General features: G+C 33.6%; 2 protein-coding genes across 4 annotated transcripts in view; one reads left to right on the forward strand and one right to left on the reverse strand.

Annotated features, from left to right (window-relative positions):
- Positions 1–284: 284 nt before the first annotated feature.
- Positions 285–3,146, reverse strand: Nup35 (nucleoporin 35). 2 transcript variants are annotated; one of them, XM_074184291.1, is made up of 2 exons: positions 3,128–3,146; positions 285–1,828 (listed from the first exon to the last, which is right to left on the reverse strand). In XM_074184291.1, exon 2 carries the CDS (start codon positions 1,826–1,828, stop codon positions 944–946), a length of 885 nt encoding a protein of 294 aa, XP_074040392.1. In that variant the 5' UTR covers positions 3,128–3,146; the 3' UTR covers positions 285–943. The 2 variants fall into 2 exon arrangements, with proteins under 2 accessions (XP_074040392.1, XP_023015695.1); XM_023159927.2 differs by lacking the exon at positions 3,128–3,146 and adding an exon at positions 1,880–2,006.
- A 1,111-nt stretch (positions 3,147–4,257) lies between these two features.
- The window catches only part of MCU (Mitochondrial calcium uniporter), a 212,708-nt gene continuing 191,615 nt past the window's right edge, over positions 4,258–25,350 (forward strand). Inside the window, exons 1-2 of one of the 2 annotated variants that reach the window (XM_074184571.1) lie at positions 4,258–4,433; positions 18,381–18,534. In XM_074184571.1, coding sequence (XP_074040672.1) covers positions 18,532–18,534 — 3 coding nt within the window. In that variant the 5' untranslated portion in view covers positions 4,258–4,433; positions 18,381–18,531. The remainder of the gene's footprint in view (positions 4,434–18,380; positions 18,535–25,350) is intronic. The other variant, XM_023159915.2, reaches the window with a different exon arrangement.

Below are 25,350 nucleotides of genomic sequence, written 5' to 3' on the forward strand. Positions count from 1 at the left end.
CAAACAAGAAAGAGACAAAGTGTTCTAGCATTGAACAACCTGCTTCTCTTCGCAAGGATATCGGGATCAGTTGAAGACTTTTTTGCACTGATGATTCAACAGATGTGCTCGAGTTTCAGAAAAATTTGTAGGCCCGACATTATATTTCTATTCGTTTCGATTATCAACTGATCTGTGGCTACATTAAGTTTTTCTTTAAACTAAAGTGAGGTTATTACAAAATTTCACTCTTGACAAATTACATTATTTGAAGGACATGTGGAAATTCATAAAAAACAATGGAATCTTGATATTTGTTTTATTTTCAATTAATGTTATTGTCGAAGTCATACAAGATTTGATTAACAAAAAAATAAAATAAAAACCTACATTACATAACCTAAAATACTATCAGTCCTGAGTACACTAGAAAGCAATATGTTAAAATGAAAGAGAATACAAGAATTTTCACAATTTTTCATGAACATTTGAGAAAAACGATGTTAGGATATGCCCAACAAAAAATATTTGTATAAATGCAATAACAGAAGACAATAGTGATGACTATAATATATAGACCTGTTTAAAATTTTGCAAAATTTCATATTTTTTGTACACTTTTGTATATCACTTGTTAGCGATCATACAGTGATATTGTAATCCACAAATCTATGTAGAAATGGGGTACTCAAACATTGCTTTTTGTGATTATTCTATATAGATTGATAATGAATAAACTCCAGATGTTTCTTAGGTGTAAATATCAATTTTGAATATCACTCAATGTGTTAATAATCGGTTACAAGTGATCATATATTCATGTGTCATCGAGAAAGAATGAAGAGAAATGTATTTTCCTGTATCGAACTATTCCATAATTTCACTTCTACAACTGTCAAAAAATATTTTCCGCTGTATTATAAATGCAAGAATTCCTGAGCGCTTGCACAGAACAAATATAAAACTACCACCCAAAAACATACTCCATAGCTTTTGTTACAATGCCTGTTGATTTCTGTGGTAAAATCTGGGGTGAAATCACAGAGTTAGGATGACTTGGTGATATAAAGGAGTGTCTCAAAGATCTAGCTCTAATTGGTGAAGTGTAAATTGTACTTTCATTTTCTTTATCATCTCTATTATAATAAAGTGTTACTCCTATCATTATACTGTTATTTATCAGCTTGCAATTCAATGATAATGCCATCGCTACTTCACTAAGGTTATTGTATTTGACATGAACCCAATTGCCATGCGGGGGCACCTTTTTGTCAGCAATTGGACCAAAATTAGCTAGCTGAGATAAAACCAATGTGAGAGCACTTGGTGGAAATCCAAACACTGTAACCCAGTGCGAGTCAACTCTCTCTCCTCGACTTGAATTTATGCTGTTTGCTCTAATCCTGCTTTCATTCATACTCGCCATTCGACTATAATTCATACTGTCCTCATTCACCCTTGAAATACTTTCATTAAAACCCATAGTATCGTTCATCTGTGCAACAGTACTGCTCATGATTGGGCTAGCTCTTTTTTTCTGTTCAAAGCTGTCAAAAAGGCCTGTTTTTGGTGGACCAGTCTTCTCAGTCCTCTCAGCGAATGAAGATAATGCCGTCGGACTATCAACAAGTGTTTGATTGAATAGTTTCTGGCGTAAACTTCTGGGTTCTGTTGAGCTTAACCCAGCTTTTGGAAAGCTGCCAGAAATTCTGTTTCTTCCTGGGGATACGGTAGGATTTGGTGGTATTGCTTGAGTATCCACTCCCATGAGAAAACCAGGTAAAAAGTTTGGGTTGATTCCTGGAGATATTGGACTTGATGGATTACTTCCCAATGCCATAGGTTCCATCTGAAAACAAAATTATTGTACCCATCTGTAAATGATTATTTTTGAACTTACTATTTATAAACTATTGAGAATTATCAAATATATTCCTTGAAGAAATCAACGGTTTCACTTTTTAACTAAATCTGTCAAGTGTCAAAAACTACAAATTTAAAATCAAAACCTTTGTCTGTGTATGGCGCTTTCATTGTTGAAATCAGTGTTGACAATTTTTCTCCCTATATACACTGCTTCTATAAAAATTAATTGAAGCTCCTAATTGAATTTAGATATATACAAATAAGGATCTTGCCTACTGGAACAGTTCGAATTTTATATTATTTGTTGATATTTGATAGAAAGCGGAACATATCGAGGAAGAAGCAATTAAAACATAAAATGAATTGAAGAAGATACATAATAGAAATTACTGAAACATCATCTGTTCATTTTTACAAAACATTACAAAATTGGGTTTTCCCTTGAAATACCTAAAGAATTGTTCACGGAAAACTGAAAGTAGAAAGAGGAATATGTATTTTTGCACAATCAATAGTTTTGCAGTTTTTCTAGAAAATTATCAAAACAAGAATATATTAGTTGGTAAATAATTTCAAATATTACAATATCGCAACTGATTTCCGGTGTACTTGTAATAGTAGTATTTGCATCACTTGTAACCGAAATAGTTTAAAATAAAAAACATTGTCTTCGTTTTTCGTATTGCGTTTTCCATTGAAAAAACCAATTTCAGACGAGTACACACATTTTATATTCCAATGCTAAAACGAGTGTTTTTCATTGAAAAACCAAGTCAACTAGAATTGCACGCAGTACATATTTTTCTAGCACAAGCTCTAAGACTACAGGGTCGAGGGGCTTCAGTGCTCAGCAGGACGATGGCGCATAAAGAAAAATTACAAACATTGAATGAATTATTTTCATAATTTCCATCGAATAGTGATGAAGTAGTTGAATATTAGTGAACAAATTTCAAAAAGTTATCATAAGTTCCAAACAAGATGAAGTACACTGGGCAGAAGTATTAATCTATCAGTAAAAAAATTTTTATCAGTTATGGCGGAATTTTCGAGCTGAATAATAAATTTAGGCACCCCATTTCCACACTACGGAAAATATAATTCACGGAGGTAGACCTTTAATTGTTAGTGGCCTTTCAATAACTTAAATTTGAATCAGGCTTCGATAAAAATTTTGTGAAATAGGTAGTCATTTTGGTTGAATTTTTTTGGTAATAATTTTTTATTACCTCGTCACTGATACCTGTTACGATCACTGTTAACGATCCAATTTTATACTCACAACATCAACAAACTTGACTTCTACGCAGTTTACAGAGCTACCATTATCTGGACTGATAGGTGTTTTTTGTTCGGTATTTTTTGTTCGCACTAATTTCATCTGAGATGTCTTATTCCTGTCAAGAATCATTTGCATTCTCTGTTCGATGAAAGTATAACTTTTGACTGGAATAAGTCAACCTGGATGCCAACAAAACACAACTTATATCAAGCGGAGACAGCATAACTTCTGGCGGGAATAACTAAATCTGTAATGTTGGTGAGAGCAAAATGCACTAGATCTCCTCCAATATAATTTTCACAAATGAAATAAAATTTCATGATCGTAGGGTCTATATACAAAGATTGTAGCTTTGTATTTATGTACACAAAGATTGAAGCTTCATTGTGGATTTTGAATTTGCTGGACTGCCGCCTCAGTTTTATAGAAATGTATCAAGTTTCAACTACTTACCAACAGGTAGAGCAACGAGGAGAAAAAGTCATTTGTAGGTATAGCTACGCTATATTATGCTATGGTCACTGGCCACAAACCAAGAAAAATGCAGAAAAGGAAAAACAGTTTTCATGTTCATCTTGTTTCATAGCATTTCAGAGTGATAAATTTGAATTCTTGTAATTGAGATTTGAGTTTTCTTTCAGGTCAATGTTCTCTTTGGTATATTATTTTCAGTTAGGAGTAATATATCTTTGAAAAGATTTGTTGACATTTTTTGAATCATGAATCAATTTTAAATAGTATAAGAAATTTCACGCAATATTTTTTTACATAATTCATATATTTTTATTTTTGTTCAAAACATTTAACCTCATCAGTAATACATTTTTGAAAAGATTTGTTGAAATTTTTGTAGTCATGGGTTGATTTTAAATATATAAAAAATTACATACAATATTTTTTCCTACACACTTTTTATATTTTCATTTCTGTTAAAAAAATTTAACCTAATCAGTTTTCACCCGTGAAATGTACAACAATAGGTAGTGTATCTACATTTATAATTATAAACAATATATTCAATCAGAAACTATTCATTAATTGAAATTCTGTTATCATGTCATACACTTTTTTGACATACATTAAGTAGATAATTCTAATTCAAGAGAATTTTGGAAAATAAAATCGATTTGCGCAGTAGGGGATGAGACTGGATGCAGCATGGAATAAAAATAAAGCAGACGATATGTCAGTACCTCTCAAAATGGCGCTACCAAGGGTGCTGTGTCGTGCTCGTCTTCTGTTAAACAACGACTTTTCTGTGGTTTCGAAATATTCTTCAGTAGTGAGTAGTGTTTCAATAAATAAGGTAAGTTTTTCTCTTTACAACCTATCAGAATTTTTGACATTTCATGTAGTAAGTCGCGAGTAATTCCCGGAAATACGGCAGTCATCCCTCTGGATAAGCAGCAAGCACCTGTTTCCGCATTGGTTAAACCCTTTTGCGTATTTTTTATTATGGGCTTTGGATCGGGTTGAAGTTTCTCAGCAGAGTGAAGAGTTTTGAAAATGAAAGTTTACGTGTGAGGTTATGTTGCTATCTTGCCGCAGTTCGTTTTCAGTTTGAATTTTGAAACTTTAATTAGGTATTTAAAAAACGAAACAACGCACCAAAAGTTTTTTGTGTTGAAAAGACAGTCACCAGTTATATTTTTCGAGTTGCAGCAAACTGGAGAATTTTTGTTACATTTTACCTACTTATCTTAAATTCAAAAATATGAGGTCAATAACTCTCGCATGTAAATATGAAGAACAGTATACATGTGTATGCCTCTAATAGTACCTATTCACTTTCCAATATCACAATATCTGATTGTTTACTTTTACTTAATTGGTGTTAAATGTCATATAATTACAATAATACCGATAGGAGATTTGAGTTAATTATTAATATCGAATTTTGATATGGTATTTAGTACTATGCAAATTTCTTAAATAATGTTCAATTTCATTTCTTCATGTCATTTTCTAGTGTATTTGGCAGAAATAGTTTGAAGGTCAATTTTTTTATCTGATGGGTGTTTGAAGATTTCGCTACTTTTTGTGCCAAAATTCAAATGAGATTTTATTTTTAAATGTATGTAAACAACCAGTGTCGTTTTCATTCAGGTATATTTCATTTTGTAGTGTCGTATAAAAAGAGAGGCGTTAATTTGGTCCTGAAAAAATCTACAAAAATCTACTTATCTATTGTATTTGCATTGAGTTATAATTTTTTCTGAACTCTTATTAGTTTTGTATAAAATGGAAAATGAATAGGAATTTTAAGAATTTTATAAACAGTGTCAAGCTGAACTGAATTTAATTCCTGCCAAATGCGAAAAATTGCCATTGAAAGGAATATTTAATCAGTGTGAAAGCAGCCACGAGTTCTAGCCATGGATTTGTCGATGCGAAGCGGGAGATCCAATAATCAGCGGCTCCCAAAATACGGAACAAATTAATGGCCAGCCATGAATTTACTGAACAACATGAAATGTATGCGATTGAAAACAAGTATAACAATAAATCCTCCATATCAAAAATTGTCGAGAATATCAAGTCATTAGAAATTGTTGGAATATATACATATGAGTTTAAAGAAAATCCATGGCTCATCAAATCCATAACTTATTAAAATATTTCGTGGATGGAGATTTTTTTGGAAATGCATCCAATTCAGCATACAGAATAAGACCCTTATGCCAAAATATTTTGTCGGGCAGAAAATCAACCCCCACCCCGAAATAAATAATTTTCAAAGAAAGATCCATAACTCTTTCAAATATTGTTTGGATCGCGATTTTTTTCTGTGAATGTATTGATTTTAGCGTACTTGAGAAGACCCATATGCCAAAATATTTTGTCGGGCAGAAAATCAACCCCCACCCCGAATTAAATGATTTTCAAAGAAAAATCCATAACTATGTCAAATATTGTTTGAATTGGGATTTTTTCATTTGAATGTATCCATTTCAGCGCACTCGAAAAGACCCCTATGTCAAAATATTTTGTCGGGCAGAAAATCAACCCCCACCCCGAATTAAATAATTTTCAAAGAAAAATCCATAACTCTTTCAAATATTGTTTGAATTGGGATTTTTTTCTTTGAATGTATTCATTTTAGCGTACTCGAAAAGACCCCTATGTCAAAATATTTTGTCGGGCAGAAAATCAACCCCCACCCCGAATTAAATGATTTTCAAAGAAAAATCCATAACTCTTTCAAATATTGTTTGAATTGGGATTTTTTTATTTGAATGTATCCATTTCAGCGCACTCGAAAAGACCCCTATGTCGAAATATTTTGTCGGGCAGAAAATCAACCCCCACCCCGAATTAAATAATTTTCAAAGAAAAATCCATAACTCTTTCAAATATTGTTTGAATTGGGATTTTTTTTCTTTGAATGTATTCATTTTAGCGTACTTGAAAAGAACCCTATGTCAAAATATTTTGTCGGGCAGAAAATCAACCCCCACCCCGAATAAAATAATTTTCAAACAAAAATCCATAACTCTTTCAAATATTGTTTGAATTGGGATTTTTTTCTTTGAATGTATTCATTTTAGCGTACTCAAAAAGAACCCTATGTCAAAATATTTTGTCGGGCAGAAAATCAACCCCCACCCCGAATAAAATAATTTTCAAAGAAAAATCCATAACTCTTTCAAATATTGTTTGAATTAGGATTTTTTTCTTTGAATGTATTCATTTTAGCGTACTCGAAAGGAACCCTATGTCAAAATATTTTGTCGGGCAGAAAATCAACCCCCACCCCGAATTAAATGATTTTCAAAGAAAAATCCATAACTCTTTCAAATATTGTTTGAATTGGGATTTTTTTATTTGAATGTATCCATTTCAGCGCACTCGAAAAGACCCCTATGTCGAAATATTTTGTCGGGCAGAAAATCAACCCCCACCCCGAATTATATAATTTTCAAAGAAAAATCCATAACTCTGTCAAATATTGTTTGAATTGGGATTTTTTTCCTTGAATGTATTCATTTTAGCGTACTTATGAAGAACCCTATGCCAAAATATTTTGTCGGGCAGAAAATCAACCCCCACCCCGAATTAAATGATTTTCAAAGAAAAATCCATAACTCTTTCAAATATTGTTTGAATTGGGATTTTTTTTTGAATGTATTCATTTTAGCGTACTTAAAAAGAACCCTATGTCAAAATATTTTGTCGGGCGGAAAATCAACCCCCACCCCGAACAAAATAATTTTCAAAGAAAAATCCTCAACTCTTTCGATTATTCTTCGAAAGGGAATTTTTTTCCCGAAATGTATGCAGTTCAGCGAACTTAAAAAGACCCTGATGTCAAAATATTTTGTCGGGCAGAAAATCAACCCCCACCCCGAATAGAATAATTTTCAAAGAAAAATCCATAACTCTTTCAAATATTGTTTTAATTGAGAATTGTTTCTTTGAATGTATTCATTTTAGCGTACTCAAAAAGAACCCTATGTCAAAATATTTTGTCGGGCAGAAAATCAACCCCCACCCCGAATAAAATAATTTTCAAAGAAAAATCCATAACTCTTTCAAATATTGTTTGAATTGGGATTTTTTTCTTTGAATGTATTCATTTTAGCGTACTCAAAAAGAACCCTATGTCAAAATATTTTGTCGGGCAGAAAATCAACCCCCACCCCGAATTAAATGATTTTCAAAGAAAAATCCATAACTCTTTCAAATATTATTTGAATTGGGATTTTTTTCTTTGAATGTATTCATTTTAGCGTACTCAAAAAGAACCCTATGTCAAAATATTTTGTCGAGCAGAAAATCAACCCCCACCCCGAATAAAATAATTTTCAAAGAAAAATCCATAACTCTTTCAAATATTGTTTGAATTGGGATTTTTTTATTTGAATGTATCCATTTCAGCGCACTCGAAAAGACCCCTATGTCAAAATATTTTGTCGGGCAGAAAATCAACCCCCACCCCGAATAAAATAATTTTCAAAGAAAAATCCATAACTCTTTCAAATATTGTTTGAATTGGGATTTTTTTCTTTGAATGTATTCATTTTAGCGTACTCAAAAAGAACCCTATGTCAAAATATTTTGTCGGGCAGAAAATCAACCCCCACCCCGAATTAAATGATTTTCAAAGAAAAATCCATAACTCTTTCAAATATTATTTGAATTGGGATTTTTTTCTTTGAATGTATTCATTTTAGCGTACTCAAAAAGAACCCTATGTCAAAATATTTTGTCGGGCAGAAAATCAACCCCCACCCCGAATAAAATAATTTTCAAAGAAAAATCCATAACTCTTTCAAATATTGTTTGAATTGGGATTTTTTTCTTTGAATGTATTCATTTTAGCGTACTCAAAAAGAACCCTATGTCAAAATATTTTGTCGGGCAGAAAATCAACCCCCACCCCGAATTAAATGATTTTCAAAGAAAAATCCATAACTCTTTCAAATATTATTTGAATTGGGATTTTTTTCTTTGAATGTATTCATTTTAGCGTACTCAAAAAGAACCCTATGTCAAAATATTTTGTCGGGCAGAAAATCAACCCCCACCCCGAATTAAATGATTTTCAAAGAAAAATCCATAACTCTTTCAAATATTGTTTGAATTGGGATTTTTTTCTTTGAATGTATTCATTTTAGCGTACTTAAAAAGAACCCTATCTCAAAATATTTTGTCGGGCGGAAAATCAACCCCCACCCCGAACAAAATAATTTTCAAAGAAAAATCCTCAACTCTTTCGATTATTCTTCGAAAGGGAATTTTTTTCCCGAAATGTATGCAGTTCAGCGAACTTAAAAAGACCCTGATGTCAAAATATTTTGTCGGGCAGAAAATCAACCCCCACCCCGAGTAGAATAATTTTCAAAGAAAAATCCATAACTCTTTCAAATATTGTTTTAATTGGGAATTTTTTCTTTGAATGTATTCATTTTAGCGTACTCAAAAAGAACCCTATGTCAAAATATTTTGTCGGGCAGAAAATCAACCCCCACCCCGAATAAAATAATTTTCAAAGAAAAATCCATAACTCTTTCAAATATTGTTTGAATTGGGATTTTTTTCTTTGAATGTATTCATTTTAGCGTACTCAAAAAGAACCCTATGTCAAAATATTTTGTCGGGCAGAAAATCAACCCCCACCCCGAATTAAATGATTTTCAAAGAAAAATCCATAACTCTTTCAAATATTATTTGAATTGGGATTTTTTTCTTTGAATGTATTCATTTTAGCGTACTCAAAAAGAACCCTATGTCAAAATATTTTGTCGGGCAGAAAATCAACCCCCGAATAAAATAATTTTCTGATAAAAATACATAACAAAACATTCAAGTTTTGGACGATACAAGAAAGTCACATAGGAATTAAAAGACTCCGATCACGATAAATCAAACCAATTTGATCTATATTTGATGACAGAAGAAGAAAAACAATCAGCTGGTAGAGCAGAATGTTTAATATGTGGAAAATTTTTCAAAATACGAGGATTGAAAATCCACATGCGAAAAGTGCATTCTAAATAAATCGATACTACAAGTTCCTATAAAAATTCCAATCCCGATAATGATTTCGAAGAAGAATTTGATCCTGGAAACAAAGAAGTTCCATTTCATATCCATTTATCTAATTTGAGAAGAAATATACATATTATTAAACGTATTCTGAAGGCTGCAAGGTTACTCTCTGCAATTACCCTCACAAAATTAATTAACGAATGTGTATCCAGGAATTCCTTCACTGCTTGGAAAAATTTGCTCATGTTTGCTTATAAAAGTTTTAGTATTCAGAGAACTAAAGATAATCGAAACATTTCAATCACAACAATAGTGAAGAAAAATTTGAATAGTTTCAATAATAACATTACGAGATCGACTAATTGTTATGCCAAAATTTCGAATAAACATACAAATTATAATGACATCCTCAAAAAACAAGTACTCTCGAAAGTTTCTGACGGTGATATAACAGCAGCTGTTAGATTTCTCTGTTCTACTGATAGTCCTGCTGAATTTGATGCTGCAACATTGGAAGAATTACGAAGTAAACTTCCTGCTTCTAAAAGATCATACAATTCTGGACAATACACAACTTCTCATAGTCCTCTGGAAGTCTACGCTTGTAGATGTTCTCAGAGCAGTGAGATCTTTTCGCACCGGTTCTTGTGGAGGTCTTGATTCATTGCGACCGTCCCATATTCAAGATATGCTAAGCTATAGTTCCGGTAGTTGTGGCGAACATTTTTTGAATTCTTTAACGAACCTTTCCAATATGCTTCTTTCTGGAAATGTCAATCAAGACATACGTCCTATGGTGCTTCTTTATGTGCGTTAAAGAAAAAGACTGGCGGTCTACGTCCTATAGCTGTTGGAAATTTTTATCGACGTTTAGTAGCGAAACTTGCTTGTTTCAATTTACGAGAAAGTCTTGGAAATCTATTTCGTCCCCAACAATTTGGATTCGAAACAAATGGTGGTTGCGAGGCAGTAGCCCATGCTGCCCGATGTTATATTAATCAAAACCCTAACCCAGTTGAAAAAGTTTTTCTGAAACTTGATTTTAAGAATGCATTCAATACTATAGACAGGAATTTCATGTTACATTCGGTGGCTAACGTCATACCAGACATATATCCTTTTATTGAACAATGTTACAGTCTTTCTTAATATTTGGTAACGAAATTATAATGTCCGAACAAGGAGTACAGCAGGGAGATCCACTTGGACCACTATTGTTCTGTCTTTCTATTCATCATATTATAACTAAAATATCCACTGAATTCAACGGCTGGTATCTGGATGATGGTTCAATTGGTGACAAAGCAAATGTGGTATTAGAAAATTTTCGTTACACAATAAGTCATTCGAAAGACCTGGGACTTGAACTAAATTTCGAGAAATGTGAACTCATTTTTCTGGATAAACAGGACCCTAACATCATCGATCAATTTAACCTAATAGCTCCTGGTATACGAGTGATTGAAAAACCCAATTGGTTTCTTCTTGGTGCCCCATTATCTGATGATGCCTTAAAATTTTGTTTGCAAGAAAAATTACAATCACTTCGTGTCATGTCAGGACGTTTATCTATTTTACCAACACATGTCGCATTCCATTTATTGAAAAATTCATTAGCCATCCCAAAATTATCGTATATTTCGAGGTGCAGCCCACTTGGCATGACGAACAGGGATTACAAAATATCGATGACGAATTAAGAAGGATGCTGGAACTCATTACTAATAACGGTATCGAAGACGAAACTTGGTCACAGGCATCACTTCCAGTTTCAGGAGGATTAGGAATTCGTTCAGCCACTTCACTCGCTCTGCCATCATTTCTGTCCTCATTTTGCAGTGTTTCCGATCTGATAGAAATTATCTTACAATACCCAAAGCCAATATCTGATTGTGTTTTTGATCGGGGAAAATCTCGTTGGGAATCTAGAATTGGCCAAACAATGAAAATTGAAGACATGAAAAACCAGAGAGCATGGGATAAACCATTACTAGATCGAGCAACTAGTATTTTACTGAAGACAGCTTCTGACACTTCAAAAAATAAGGCTCGTCTTCTCGCAGTAACTGTGCAAGAATCTGGTGCTTGGTTAAATGCTGTTCCTGTAGCATCACTTGGGACTCTATTGGATGACGACTCTTTCAGACTTGCCATCGGATTTCGACTTGGTACACCACTGTGTGTTCAACACATTTGTAAATGTGGTGCATTTGTGGATGTATCAGGTACTCATGGGTTGAGCTGTCGTTTTAGCGCTGGTCGTTTATCTCGCCATTATGCAATTAATGATCTAATCAAAAGGGCTTTAACTTCAGCAAAAATTCCTGCGATTTTAGAACCCATAGGCACAAGTCGAGACGACGGAAAACGGCCGGATGGTATGACACTTGTTCCATGGAAAAATGGTAAATCTGTTGTTTGGGACTTGTGTAGATACATTAGCAACTTGCCATCTTCCTGCTACTTCTGCGAAAGCCGGTGCTGCTGCTTCTTTAGGAGAAAGTTCCAAACTACGGAAATATCAGAATTTGGGAAATAATTATATCTTTCGCCCAATAGCTTTTGAAACGTTTGGTGTTTTTGGCTCTGTAGCCTTATCTTTCATCAATGAAATTGGAAAAAAGGTAACCGATGAAACCCTCGAATCAAGAGCCACATCTTTTCTCATTCAGAAAATTAGTATAGCCATCCAAAGAGGAAATGCAGCTTCGTTTTTCGGTACTCTCCCTGATTCCAAAAAACTTGATGAAATTTACTTTCCTAAAAACCAATTTCATAAAGAAAAGAGAGGTAATAAGAAACCATTTTATGAAATTAAAATAGAAGCAAATGGAAAGAATACTTTCTCTCAGCAAAATTCTCAAATGGGTTTCAAAGATATTTCGGATTGTTTAGTGATAAATTCTTCAGTCAAAACCTTTGGGTTAAATGATTTAAAAAAATATTGGTAACACCTGTTTCATGAACAGCGTAATTCAATGTTTATCAAATACGAAATGGTTATTGGACGCTGAAATGAATACACTTCAAGAAAAAAATTCACTTCCGAAAAAGAATCGAAAGAGGTATGGATTTTTCTTTGAAAATTATTTAATTCGAGGTGGGGGTTGATTTCCTGCCCGACAAAATATTTTGACATAGGGTTCTTTTTGAGTACGCTAAAATGAATACATTCAAAGAAAAAAAACCCAATTCAAACAATATTTGAAAGAATTATGGATTTTTCTTTGAAAATTATTTTATTCGGAGTGGGGGTTGATTTTCTGCCCGACAAAATATTTTGACATAAGATTCTCTTTAAGTATGCTAAAATGAATACATTCAAAGAAAAAAATTCCAATTCAAACCATATTTGAAAGAATTATGGATTTTTCTTTGAAAATTATTTTATTCGGAGTGGGGGTCGATTTTCTGCCCGATAAAATATTTTGACATAGGATTCTTTTTGAGTACGCTGAAATGAATACATTCAAAGAAAAAAAACCCAATTCAAACAATATTTGAAAGAATTATGGATTTTTCTTTGAAAATTATTTTATTCGGGGTGGGGGTTGATTTTCTGCCCGACAAAATATTTTGACATAGGATTCTTTTTGAGTACGCTGAAATGAATACATTCAAAGAAAAAAATCTCAATTCAAACAATATTTGAAAGAATTATGGATTTTTCTTTGAAAATTATTTAATTCGGAGTGGGGGTCGATTTTCTGCCCGACAAAATATTTTGACATAGGATTCTCTTTAAGTATGCTAAAATGAATACATTCAAAGAAAAAAATCCCAATCCAAACAATATTTGAAAGAATTATGGATTTTTCTTTGAAAATTATTTTATTCGGAGTGGGGGTCGATTTTCTGCCCGATAAAATATTTTGACATAGGATTCTTTTTGAGTACGCTGAAATGAATACATTCAAAGAAAAAAATCTCAATTCAAACAATATTTGAAAGAATTATGGATTTTTCTTTGAAAATTATTTTATTCGGGGTGGGGGTTGATTTTCTGCCCGACAAAATATTTTGACATAGGATTCTTTTTGAGTACGCTGAAATGAATACATTCAAAGAAAACAATCCCAATTCAAACAATATTTGAAAGAATTATGGATTTTTCTTTGAAAATTATTTTATTCGGGGTGGGGGTTGATTTTCTGCCCGACAAAATATTTTGACATAGGGTTCTTTTTGAATACGCTAAAATGAATACATTCAAAGAAAAAAATCCCAATTCAAGCAATATTTGAAAGAATTATGGATTTTTCTTTGAAAATTATTTTATTCGGGGTGGGGGTTGATTTTCTGCCCGACAAAATATTTTGACATAGGATTCTCTTTAAGTATGCTAAAATGAATACATTCAAAGAAAAAAATTCCAATTCAAACCATATTTGAAAGAATAATGGATTTTTCTTTGAAAATTATTTTATTCGGAGTGGGGGTTGATTTTCTGCCCGACAAAATATTTTGACATAGGGTTCTTTTTGAATACGCTAAAATGAATACATTCAAAGAAAAAAATCCCAATTCAAACAATATTTGAAAGAATTATGGATTTTTCTTTGAAAATTATTTTATTCGGAGTGGGGGTCGATTTTCTGCCCGACAAAATATTTTGACATAGGGTTCTTTTTGAATACGCTAAAATGAATACATTCAAAGAAAAAAATCCCAATTCAAACAATATTTGAAAGAATTATGGATTTTTCTTTGAAAATTATTTTATTCGGAGTGGGGGTCGATTTTCTGCCCGACAAAATATTTTGACATAGGATTCTTTTTGAGTACGCTGAAATGAATACATTCAAAGAAAAAAATCCCAATTCAAACAATATTTGAAAGAATTATGGATTTTTCTTTGAAAATTATTTTATTCGGGGTGGGGGTTGATTTTCTGCCCGACAAAATATTTTGACATAGGGTTCTTTTTGAGTACGCTAAAATGAATACATTCAAAGAAAAAAATCCCAATCCAAACAATATTTGAAAGAATTATGGATTTTTCTTTGAAAATTATTTTATTCGGAGTGGGGGTCGATTTTCTGCCCGACAAAATATTTTGACATAGGATTCTTTTTGAGTACGCTGAAATGAATACATTCAAAGAAAAAAATCCCAATTCAAACAATATTTGAAAGAGTTATGGATTTTTCTTTGAAAATTATTTAATTCGAGGTGGGGGTTGATTTCCTGCCCGACAAAATATTTTGGCATATGAGTCTTCTCAAGTACGCTAAAATCAATACATTCACAGAAAAAAATCGCAATCCAAACAATATTTGAAAGAGTTATGGATCCTTCTTTGAAAATTATTTAATTCGGGGTGGGGGTTGATTTTCTGCCCGACAAAATATTTTGGCATAAGGGTCTTATTCTGTATGCTGAATTGGATGCATTTCCAAAAAAATCTCCATCCACGAAATATTTTAATAAGTTATGGATTTGATGGGTCATGGATTTTCTTAACACTCATATGTATATATTCCAACAATTTCTAATGACTTGATATTCTCGACAATTTTTGATATGGAGGATTTATTGTTATACTTGTTTTCAATCGCATACATTTCAGGTTGTTCAGTAAATTCATGGCTGGCCATTAATTTGTTCCGTATTTTGGGAGCCGCTGATTATCGGATCTCCCGCTTCGCATCGACAAATCCATGGCTAGAACTCGTGGCTGCTTTCACACTGATAATATTTATTGGAATTGAAAGGGTTATATTTTTAGGAGTGATTAATTTTTAGGAAAGAAAGTTTTTGGCTTTCTACTTCTTAGAGAGTTACTTATTTTCAAATTGATTACTTCCTTCCTTTCTTTGGAAGATTCCCTCATCCTTTTTTTTGTATCAAGATGGAGTAGTAGAAAGCCAAAAACTTTCTTTCCCAAACATTTATTGGTTGTCATAATGTCAAACTGACATTGACAGGTATTGAAAAATTGAAAACAGTGTTGCCAAATTGCAAAAATAATTTGAAAAATTTAGAATAGGATACCCAACTATAACGTTAATCTAAACGGGATAAAAATGTCCTTCTTTCAATTCTTCTCCTTTATGAGACAATGCTGATTTCCATGATTGTGTCTTTTCTCAAGGGCGACACTAGAGAGTTTATTTAATATACCAATTCTTCAAGAGTGGCTTGGCGGAAGCTTGTTAGTTGCAGATATTTTAGTTACTGTTTTCTGCAGATGATGCGTCTAATTGCAAAACCAAATCTACAACCATACTCAGTTGGTATTAAATCCAGATATGTCAAAAGCAGAAAGATCATCTGAGTAAATGGTGGGATTTTGAGAAACTATGAAAGTGGTGATGTGCATGAAAAAAACAGGTGTGTAGATGTTCGTGATCAGCTTTCGATTTTCTCTAACAATTATTTGTCGCAGTTCTTCTAGATTTATACGCTCCGTATCCCAAACTTTCAGATTCAGATGTCTCCACAGAAAAAATCCATAGGTATGAAATCAGTTGATTCAGCTGGCTACTCCACGGGACCCCATCTACCGATCCAACGACAACGCATTGAAAAATGTTCGTTCAAAAACTGTCTTACGTGAACATCGAAAATTCAAAACAAGCAATGCTTCCAAACACCAGAGATGAATACTCTTTTCGATGCACGTTTCACCAACCAACTTGGCGTCTTCAGTAGAAGTAGACTTCATCTTATGAAAACGCCAACTTAGGAGTGCGTTGGGAAGAGTGTTGCAGTTCTGCTGTTTGGGAACCGTACTCGTCTTGGATTTATTCTACGCCAGAGGTTTCAGTTTTACTTTTCACCAAGTTGCCAAGTTTATAAAATTTGAATAATCGTACTAGATTTAAGTAGAATTTTCTGGAAAACAAATTATTACAAATTCAAAATTTCCTAAAAGTGAAGGATTTCAATTTAGTTCTGATCGATAAGGGAAAATAGGAACTTAAAAAGACCCTAAAATATATTTCCATCCCTCTATCCCTCCACATTCGAAAAATTATTCCAAAAAATTATTTTCGCAATAATGGGGAATGTTCCTCAATTTGGGTTATTACAGCAAATGCAGGTTTGAACAAAATAAAGTTGAGTTTTATTCATGACTTTTTCAAATTCACTTCGAAAATTATTCAAATTGATGTTTCAAATGTTGGGTTTTAATTTTTAAAGTGATTTGTTTCTAATTCACATATTGGCAACAGCGCCTAAATCAAGTTGAAATAATTTATACGTACCTAGATATTCTACTTTAAAAAAGGAAAATTATCTTTATAAATCAACAATTAAGGCAAAATATAAATTATAGTTCAATACCACCTCCACAAGCCACATAAACAACAGTTGTTTTGTTATTTATTTATATAGAGGAAGATAGGTTAGGTGCACAAAATGTCATATGTCACAGAATGGTTCGGAACTCGGAACATAGTAAACAGAACAGCACGCATCTGAAATATGTCATCTCTGTTTGTCTCATACAGGTAACAGATTCATTCTCCTTTATTAGCTATAACCGATGTTGCCAAATGGTTAAATAGAAACGAATCCCTTTAAATGTTGAATTCATTATCCTCTTTTTTAAGTATTTAAGTAATTTTTTCAAGAAAAAGGTTGAAATGATAAGTTTAAAATGCGTTGTTTTAGAGCTCTTTTATGAAAACTACTTGATTTTCGTCATGAGGAACATTCCCCATTTGATGGATGTAGCCGTTAGTTACTACATGATTGGAGATTATCATGAAAAATGTGAAATAAAACTTGCTATGTGTTTTATTTGTAACTAATGTTACTGCAGTTTCCTCCTATAAAGACATTTTCAAACAAGTTTATTGTCCTTATAGGACGAAACTGCAGTAACATTAGTTACAAATAAAAGTTGTTAAAGAGTTCTAATTCTCATTTTTCATTATTATTTTCGCGTCTGTCTGCCTTCTTTGCCTAAGGCAATCACTCAAATATTTAATTCAAAAGGGAAGCACAAGCACAACATTTTTCAACAGAATAATGAATGAGACTTAAAATTCATAACAGTGAGAGATTTCGATTTCTTTCTGCTAGCTCAACGGTAAAGCTAGCAAATCCCACTGTTTTTCAACAACACAAGGAAAATCGAAAGGGGGAAGTAGGAGCAGAACCTTTATCTTCGTTGATTGAAGAGAGAAACATTCCGGAATAGACGCTACAGTAGCTTAAAATTATTCATGACAATAACCAGTGAAATAAAATATTCCATGCAATTTAATAGGATGGTTGGTATAATTAACATTATTTGATGTATTTCACATGTATTCATGTTATGTCAAAATAATGAGACATTTATATACGTAGTTGTATCAGTATATAGTGAAAATTAATATTGCCAGTTTATAAACCGAAAAACTCCTATGCTGCATGTACAGGGTTATTTACTATAAATTGCCCACCCCTTATCATCGTTATTATTGCCTACAAAAAAAAATGTGAAAGTTGTGTGCTTGTGAGTAAATTCTGATAAAATGCTGTGCGTACAGATTTCAGGAGATACAAATTTTTTAATATTTTTTTCAAATGGGACACCCAGTATATTCTTGAATTTTTGGAATTGAGTGAAGTACTAAGATAAGCGACGCGAAGACATTGGTCCATATGACAATGAGTAAATATGACGTAATGTTGCAACGAAATATGATTTATTTGAACTACTCAAGATGCATATAATATCTATCTTCAGAAGTACTACTTACTCAATGTTGACGTTTAAAAATGAATGTCAAAGGTAATGAAAAAAGTTTCTTTTTTATTTCAGTGCGTGCAAATTCGAACTGTTAAACAATTCAGGACACATTTTTCTTCCGATAAAGTGTTAAATTCAAAGAAAAAGGACGACAAGGATTCAGATAACAGTATTTCTTTGTCTTCTTCTTCCTCAGATAGCGATAGTGATTCGGATTTAGAAGATGGTAAGTACCTCTTTTTGCATTTTTCAGAATATATAATCCAAATTGTTAGTCATCTTTAAGTTTCAGTCTCACAAGTGAAACAATCATGTGAACTGCGTGTACAAGAAGTTTTGAAGTATGAAAATGTCCTTATAGGACGAAACTGCAGTAACGTTAGTTACGAATAAAAGTGGTAAAAACATAGAAAGTTTCCATTCTCTTTTCTCCAAAAATCAAGATATTCTTTGTTTGTTATGTTAGGAAGATAAAAGCTTCCTAAATTCGTTCCGCCTAATATTTCACAGGTCTCATATATATTTCATCTGTAAATGTACTGAAGCTACACGCGCTCATCAAATATTGACAAACCATTTCGTTTTGGATGCTCTTAAAGATTCTTGTGGGCCAACACTTTCCAACAGAATGTTGAAATTCATTCGGTTTGATGCAGATTATCAGTGGATCACTGTTGTGTATCAGGTTGTTTCAAAAGTTTTATCCATTTATATGAGTCTACTTCAAACTGTGATATCTTAGTGATGAAGTCGACGAAGGCCGTTTTTGCCTGGTCCTGATTGGCGAAGGTTCTACCGGTGAGAAAGTTATCACAGTACTTTAAAAGATGGTAGTCGCTTGGCGGGAGGTCTAGGGAGTATAATGGATAGGGCAGAAATTTGACGTCCAATGCATTTGATTTTCGGACGGTAATTTGTGAAACGTGCGAACATGCGTTGTCGTGGAGCTGGATCGGACCCCTTGTGTTGACCAGTGCCGGTTGCTGCTGTGATGATTTGGCCTGGTTGCAAAAAGTTATAGAGCATAGGTTCTCGAACTTATTTTGTCTACCGCCCACATCGAGAATTAATTATTTTCTAGCGCCCCCCAAATTTTTTTACTTTACTACATCTCGAAATTCACAATCGCAGTCATTATTTTAATAATCAAATTATGTGTGTAATGTGAAAATAAGACTTTCTGATGAGGGTTATGTAAAACACCATTTTGTAATATTTGGAAAATTTTTATTCATGTTATTAAAACAAATATTTTAAAACTAATTTAATGTGAAGGATGAATTTGATGATTTTTAACAAGTTTATTAATATCAGGCTCGAATTTATTCAAAAACAGCTGTAAGTCACCGCGTTTGGTAATCTGAAACCGATTTCTCTTTTTAGTTAGCAACGTTGCCACAGCACTAAATCCATGTTCACACAAATACGATGATGGGAATGCTATCAAAAATCGTTGAACAATGGACCACATCCAGGGTACAATTGCGGGATTGGCTTTTGTAGCCAAAATCCTTTGTATCCCTTTTTAAATTTTATTTTTATTTCCTCGTTCGTTATCAGTCCTATGAGTTCTTGAAAAAGGATCCAACACCCAGTCCGGTATTTCCAATTTTAAAATGTCCTGGAATCGTTCTGCGAAATCACTGTGGAGGTTCTCCAAATGTTGGCAGTAAACAAGCAAGTCGTCGTTGTTGAAGGATGGATACTGCTGACAAATTAGGAAAATCGCGAAACTCACGTCTGCCGATATTATTCTTGTATGAGAGCAATTTGGCTACAAAAGCAGCAATGGCATTTTTTGTTTTAATCAAATTCAAGTCGTCACTTCGAAGTTGGAGATTGACATCATTAAATAATTTATACAGGTCTGTCAAGTGCGCAATATCATTCTTTGAAGTGATGAGGTTGTCGTGCAATTCTTTGTCTTTGTTTTCCAAGAACTCTATTACAGAGTCAAATAGATTGTAAAATCGAGTCAGACAGTTACCTCTCGATAACCAACGCACCTCTGTGTGAAATAGCAATCGGTTGAATTCATGCATTCACCAGCTTCCTCTCCACGTCATGCGCTGGTAAAGAAGTTTTACTTCGAAAAGCAGTCATTCAATCATTGACTCTCGAATCAGCTAAATATTTTTATGAATTATTCTAAATCTTATCTGAACAATCCAACTTCATCTCACTTTTTACTACGATTAAACTATCGATGACTTTCATATCTGCAAGGATACTGAACGAAAACCACTTCCGACGATAACTATATTCTATCTGCTTATAATTTGATCTATACGGATGTGGTTCTGAAATTGATGCGATTTCATTAATCATATCAACTAAAGGAATAAATCGTTCAGGTTAGTCTTTCCTTACCTACACAGTAGGTTCATGGATTGACACCTATCAGAAAACAACTACTTTCCTGGTAACTACCACGAAGGACGTTGGATTATATTCATAGAAGAAATTCCTGCATATGCTTTCGGCAATACAACTGCCGGAATCGCTTTTCAGTTATTGGAACAGGCACACTTGCAGACCGGTTTCGAGCTATTAGGCCACTCGTCACTGCACTACATCAATACGAAGCCGATGATTTCTTATTATTTAAAATCAAATTATTTCAGGGTATCATACCTCGAACAAAGCGAACGACAAGCAATATATCTGTCATCGCTCCCTCTGCCTGTAGACGAGGTACTAACCAACCACATATCCGAATGGCTCAAATCCCCGTATAAAAAAATGAATTTCACCTACAGTAAGTGGGCATACTTGAAAACATCTGAAGGAACAATTCGTTGAGGCACGTCTTTCCTTACCTACATAGTAGATTCATGGATTGACACCAGTCGGATATAATCCTGCTTCTAAGCAAGACGACGGCGGACTCCGAGCTTCCTACAATATCTCCTTGCTAATTGCTCAAACAGGTAAACCTCACACTATTGGAGAGGATTCAATTTTACCGGCAATAAAAGAAGTAATAACTACTGTGCTCCACAAACCAGCGGCAGATTTCCGAAAAATTCCTTTGAGCAATAGTTCCGTGCCAAGACGAATTGATGAGATGGTTGAAAACATTGAAGATTCATTGTGCAATTTTCTGAAGACTTCGAAATTCTCAATTCAGTTAGATGGTTCTACTTTTCCAACCAATGAAGCATTGTTGTTGTCATACGTGAGCTTTATTAAAAATGAGAAAATATATCAAGAACCGCTATTTGCCAGAAATTTACAGACGGATACAAAAGGAGAAACCATATATAATACACTGGAAACATTTTCTGATGGGAAAGAAATTCCACTGAAGAATATTATATCAGCTGCTACGGATGGCGCTCCGGCTATGACAGGACGTCATAAAGGCTTCATAGCGTACTTAAAAAATAAAATTCCAGATGTGCTTGCTGTACATTGCGTCATTCATAGGCAACATTTGGTTGCGAAAAATTTGAGTGAGCGCCTCTCTCAATCGCTGCAATATATTATCAAAGCAGTCAATAAAATCCGAAACAGCTCTTTAAATGACACATTATTTAATCAGCTTTGTGTTGCTAATGATGAAGATTTCAACCGATTGCTATTTCACACAGAAGTGCGTTGATTATCAAGAGGCAACTGTCTGAGTCGATTTTACAATCTATTTGACTCTCTAATAGAGTTATTGGAAAACAAAGACGAATAATTGCATGACAACCTCATCACCTCAAAGAATGATATTGCGTATTTGACAGACCTGTATAAATTATTTAATGATGTCAATCTGCAACTTCAATGTGACGACTTGAATTTGATTAAAACAAAAAATGTAACTGCTGCTTTTGTAGCCAAATTGCTCTTATACAAGAATAATATCGGCAGACGTGAGTTTCGCAATTTCCTTAATTTGTCAACAGTATTCTTCAACAACGACGACTTGCGTGTTTACTGCCAACATTTGGAGAACCTCCACAATGATTTCGCAGACCGATTCCAGGACATTTTCAAATTGGAAATACCAGACTGGGTGTTGGATCTTTTTTCAAATGTCAACACAACAGGATCACCCCAGCTGGAAGAAGAACTCATAGAACTGATAACGAACGAGGAAATAAAAATAAAATTAAAAAATGGATAACAAGAATTTTGGCTACAAAAGCCAATCCCGCAATTTTACCCTGAATTGTGGTCCATCGTTCAACGATTTTTGATAGCATTCCCATCATCATATTTGTGTGAACATGGATTAAGTGCTGTGGCAACGTTGCTAACTAAAAAGAAAAATTGGTTGCAGATTACCGGACGCGGTGACTTACGGTTGTTTTCAGTAAATTCGAGCCTGATATTAACAAACTTGTTAAAAATCATCAAATTTTGAAAAAAATAACGTCTGACTTCTCAGGAAATTTTCATGCCCAACATTAGTACTCGTCTCAAAGTAATTTTTCACATTAATACCAATTTCATAACGCCCTTCCGCTTTCCAAAAGGATAGGTATCATTGAACCAGGTTAATGACTTTCGTCGATAATGGTGTTTTCATAGATATAATCGTTGGTTTTAGTATCATCGGTTGTTATAAATCCATGAATGTTTTTTCAAGTCGACTCATGGGGTACATTCTTACTGTTTTTCCAGTATTGTCGTTATGGATTTACCACAGAGATAAAGAGAGATTTAGTCAGCACACAATGGAATGTGTTAACGTCATAAAATAGTTATTTTTAGACCGTTAACACAATTATATCGGGCCTATACATTTTTCATCGATTTTAGGATTCTGCTTCATTCCACAATTCATATTTGCTCTTATGATAATACCTTTCATACGATCATCTTGTTATGAATCTCGTTGTTTTGGTAGGATCAACATATTTAGTAATTTATTGTTTTGTAGGTACTAGATTTGATTTTCTCCATGTTCATAATTTGTAAGGGCGACTCGTTTTATTATTTGTCTCAGAAGGCAACGCATTCCAAGCTTCCACTATAAATACCTCGTATGCATGTTACAAAAATATCTCGGTATCACAAATGAGATCATATATACTTTGAAACCACCTGGAGAATTCAATTCAGTCGATAAAATAATAAACATATAGATTAAAATTATGTGCTTTTCGGTTTCTAATTCACTTATTGTTTACTTATTGCGTCTTTGCAGCAATTAATCACTGAAAAAGTAACAAAAATACCATTTTTGAGTGTAAATAGAAATGTATTATAAATAATTCCAAATTTTAATGAAAGAGTTGATCCTTCGATAGAATTTTTTTAAATTTGTAAGTTACCTTATTTATAATCCCCTTTCCTCTATATTGCTAATATTTATCTTCGTCAATATTATGTTGCATTTTCACTCAGATTTTCAATACTCCGTGTTCCCGAAACTAATCCTTTGAGGACGAGTTAACTTTTTTTCGAAAAACTATAATTTTGGATTGTAGGGTATAATAAAAAGATTAGTAAACAACAATTTTGCAAGAAGAAAATATATTTTCATAATCCTTTTTTCACAATCGTGTGGTTCCAAATCATGACCACAAGGAAGCTATGAGAAAGTTGAATGGAATCAAAAGTAACAAATTCATGGTTGGTGAAATTTAAAAAAACAATTTGAAGCTTCGGTTAAACAGAGTCCAACGTTGCAGTTAGGGCAGTGCCATCTAGTCCTGTGAGGCTGGGAGCGTGTGCTACAATGTGCACACCTAACCTTTGTACCATGAACTGGTAAATGTGTACATTTATCAAACCTTATTTCACGTAGCCTTATTTCTGTAGCCCTTTTGCCTTTCTTAGGCATACTGGGGTCGGCAACAAAAAATCCTATAGCAACAGCCAGTCTAAAATCTTTCAGATTCATGTTTCGTGTGTCTGGTATCCGGTCTCTGAATATTATAAAGGCATTCACCATGGTAAGATCCAAGAAATGCCAGAACAACCTATGCTACCATTTTCTCGATTTTCGGTTCACTTTGTATAAGGAAACGAACATATCGGATTGATCTACATATCCCATATGGGAATTATAATCTTTTACCAGTTTCAAGCAATCGATATTCCGAGACGAACCATCCTTCTGCTTTCTCGGAACAGTTTGAACATCAGCTGGACTATAAAAGTTGCTCAGAAATAAAACTGGTTTATATTATCCATCCACTTCAGATAAAGTAAACCTTCTTTGCTAAGCGCCCAATCGCATGTACCTCTATCTGCTTTTGTATTGTAATGAATCTGAAGCCGGCCCTGACCGATATCTCAGCGAGCAAACGCATGACTCATCGGGAATGTACTCGATAAGCCACTGCAAATAATCTAGGCCAGTGCCGAAATCCCTAGAGAGATCCGAAGCGTTCGTTGACGATATAAAAAGGCCACTCTCCGTCCCGAACCGTAGTCTGTATCTAGAGGGCGAATCGAGCGATTAACAAACAGTGAAGAAAAATTAAGCGTTCGTTGCTAAGTGTTGTATATAAATTAATTGTGAAAGTGAAATATTGTTAAAAATAAATTTGTTTAAGACAGTTAATTCTTTAATTCGTTACAATTGGTGTCAGAAGTAGGATTTTTAAAATAAATTTGTGAACGCTTGGTGGACAGTCTTTTTATTACAGTGAAATGGACTATAAAACTTTCGCACTGTCGCGCAGATAGACTGGTGATTCATTGTGTTTCGCGAAGTGGACAGTACCGGACGACGGAAACATAAACTGATAGACCTTTCTCGCGAAAAATAGACTTGTGAAAATAAATAAGTGTTTCAGACCTCATTAAATAAGTGGACATATTCAGTTTTGAGTAAAATAGACAGTAAGAGACAAAATGTGTTCGAGGAAAGTGTGCCTAGTGGACTTGAAAGTCGCCGAATTGAAGCAAGAATTGGAGGAGAGAGAGAGAGCTAGATTCTTCCGGGAAGAAATCAGTACTTCAGAAGAGACTGTGGGATAATTTGACGCAGTCAGGAGAAGATCCCGAAACATATTTATTCGAAGTTTCTGAGGGTGATTTGAGTTCAATAATGAGCAAACTCGAAGAGTTCATCAAAATTCTGATGAATAAATTT

Source organism: Leptinotarsa decemlineata, unplaced genomic scaffold (genome assembly GCF_025532065.1).
Source record: "Leptinotarsa decemlineata unplaced genomic scaffold, Ldec_3_MD MMD2_tig00026354_RagTag_RagTag, whole genome shotgun sequence".
Taxonomy (NCBI): Eukaryota; Metazoa; Arthropoda; class Insecta; order Coleoptera; family Chrysomelidae; genus Leptinotarsa; species Leptinotarsa decemlineata.

What these genes read in the sequence shown, in the direction of transcription:
- Nup35 (XM_074184291.1), bottom strand. Translation starts at nt 1,828, where the DNA reads ATGGAACCTATGGCATTGGGAAGTAATCCATCAAGTCCAATATCTCCA.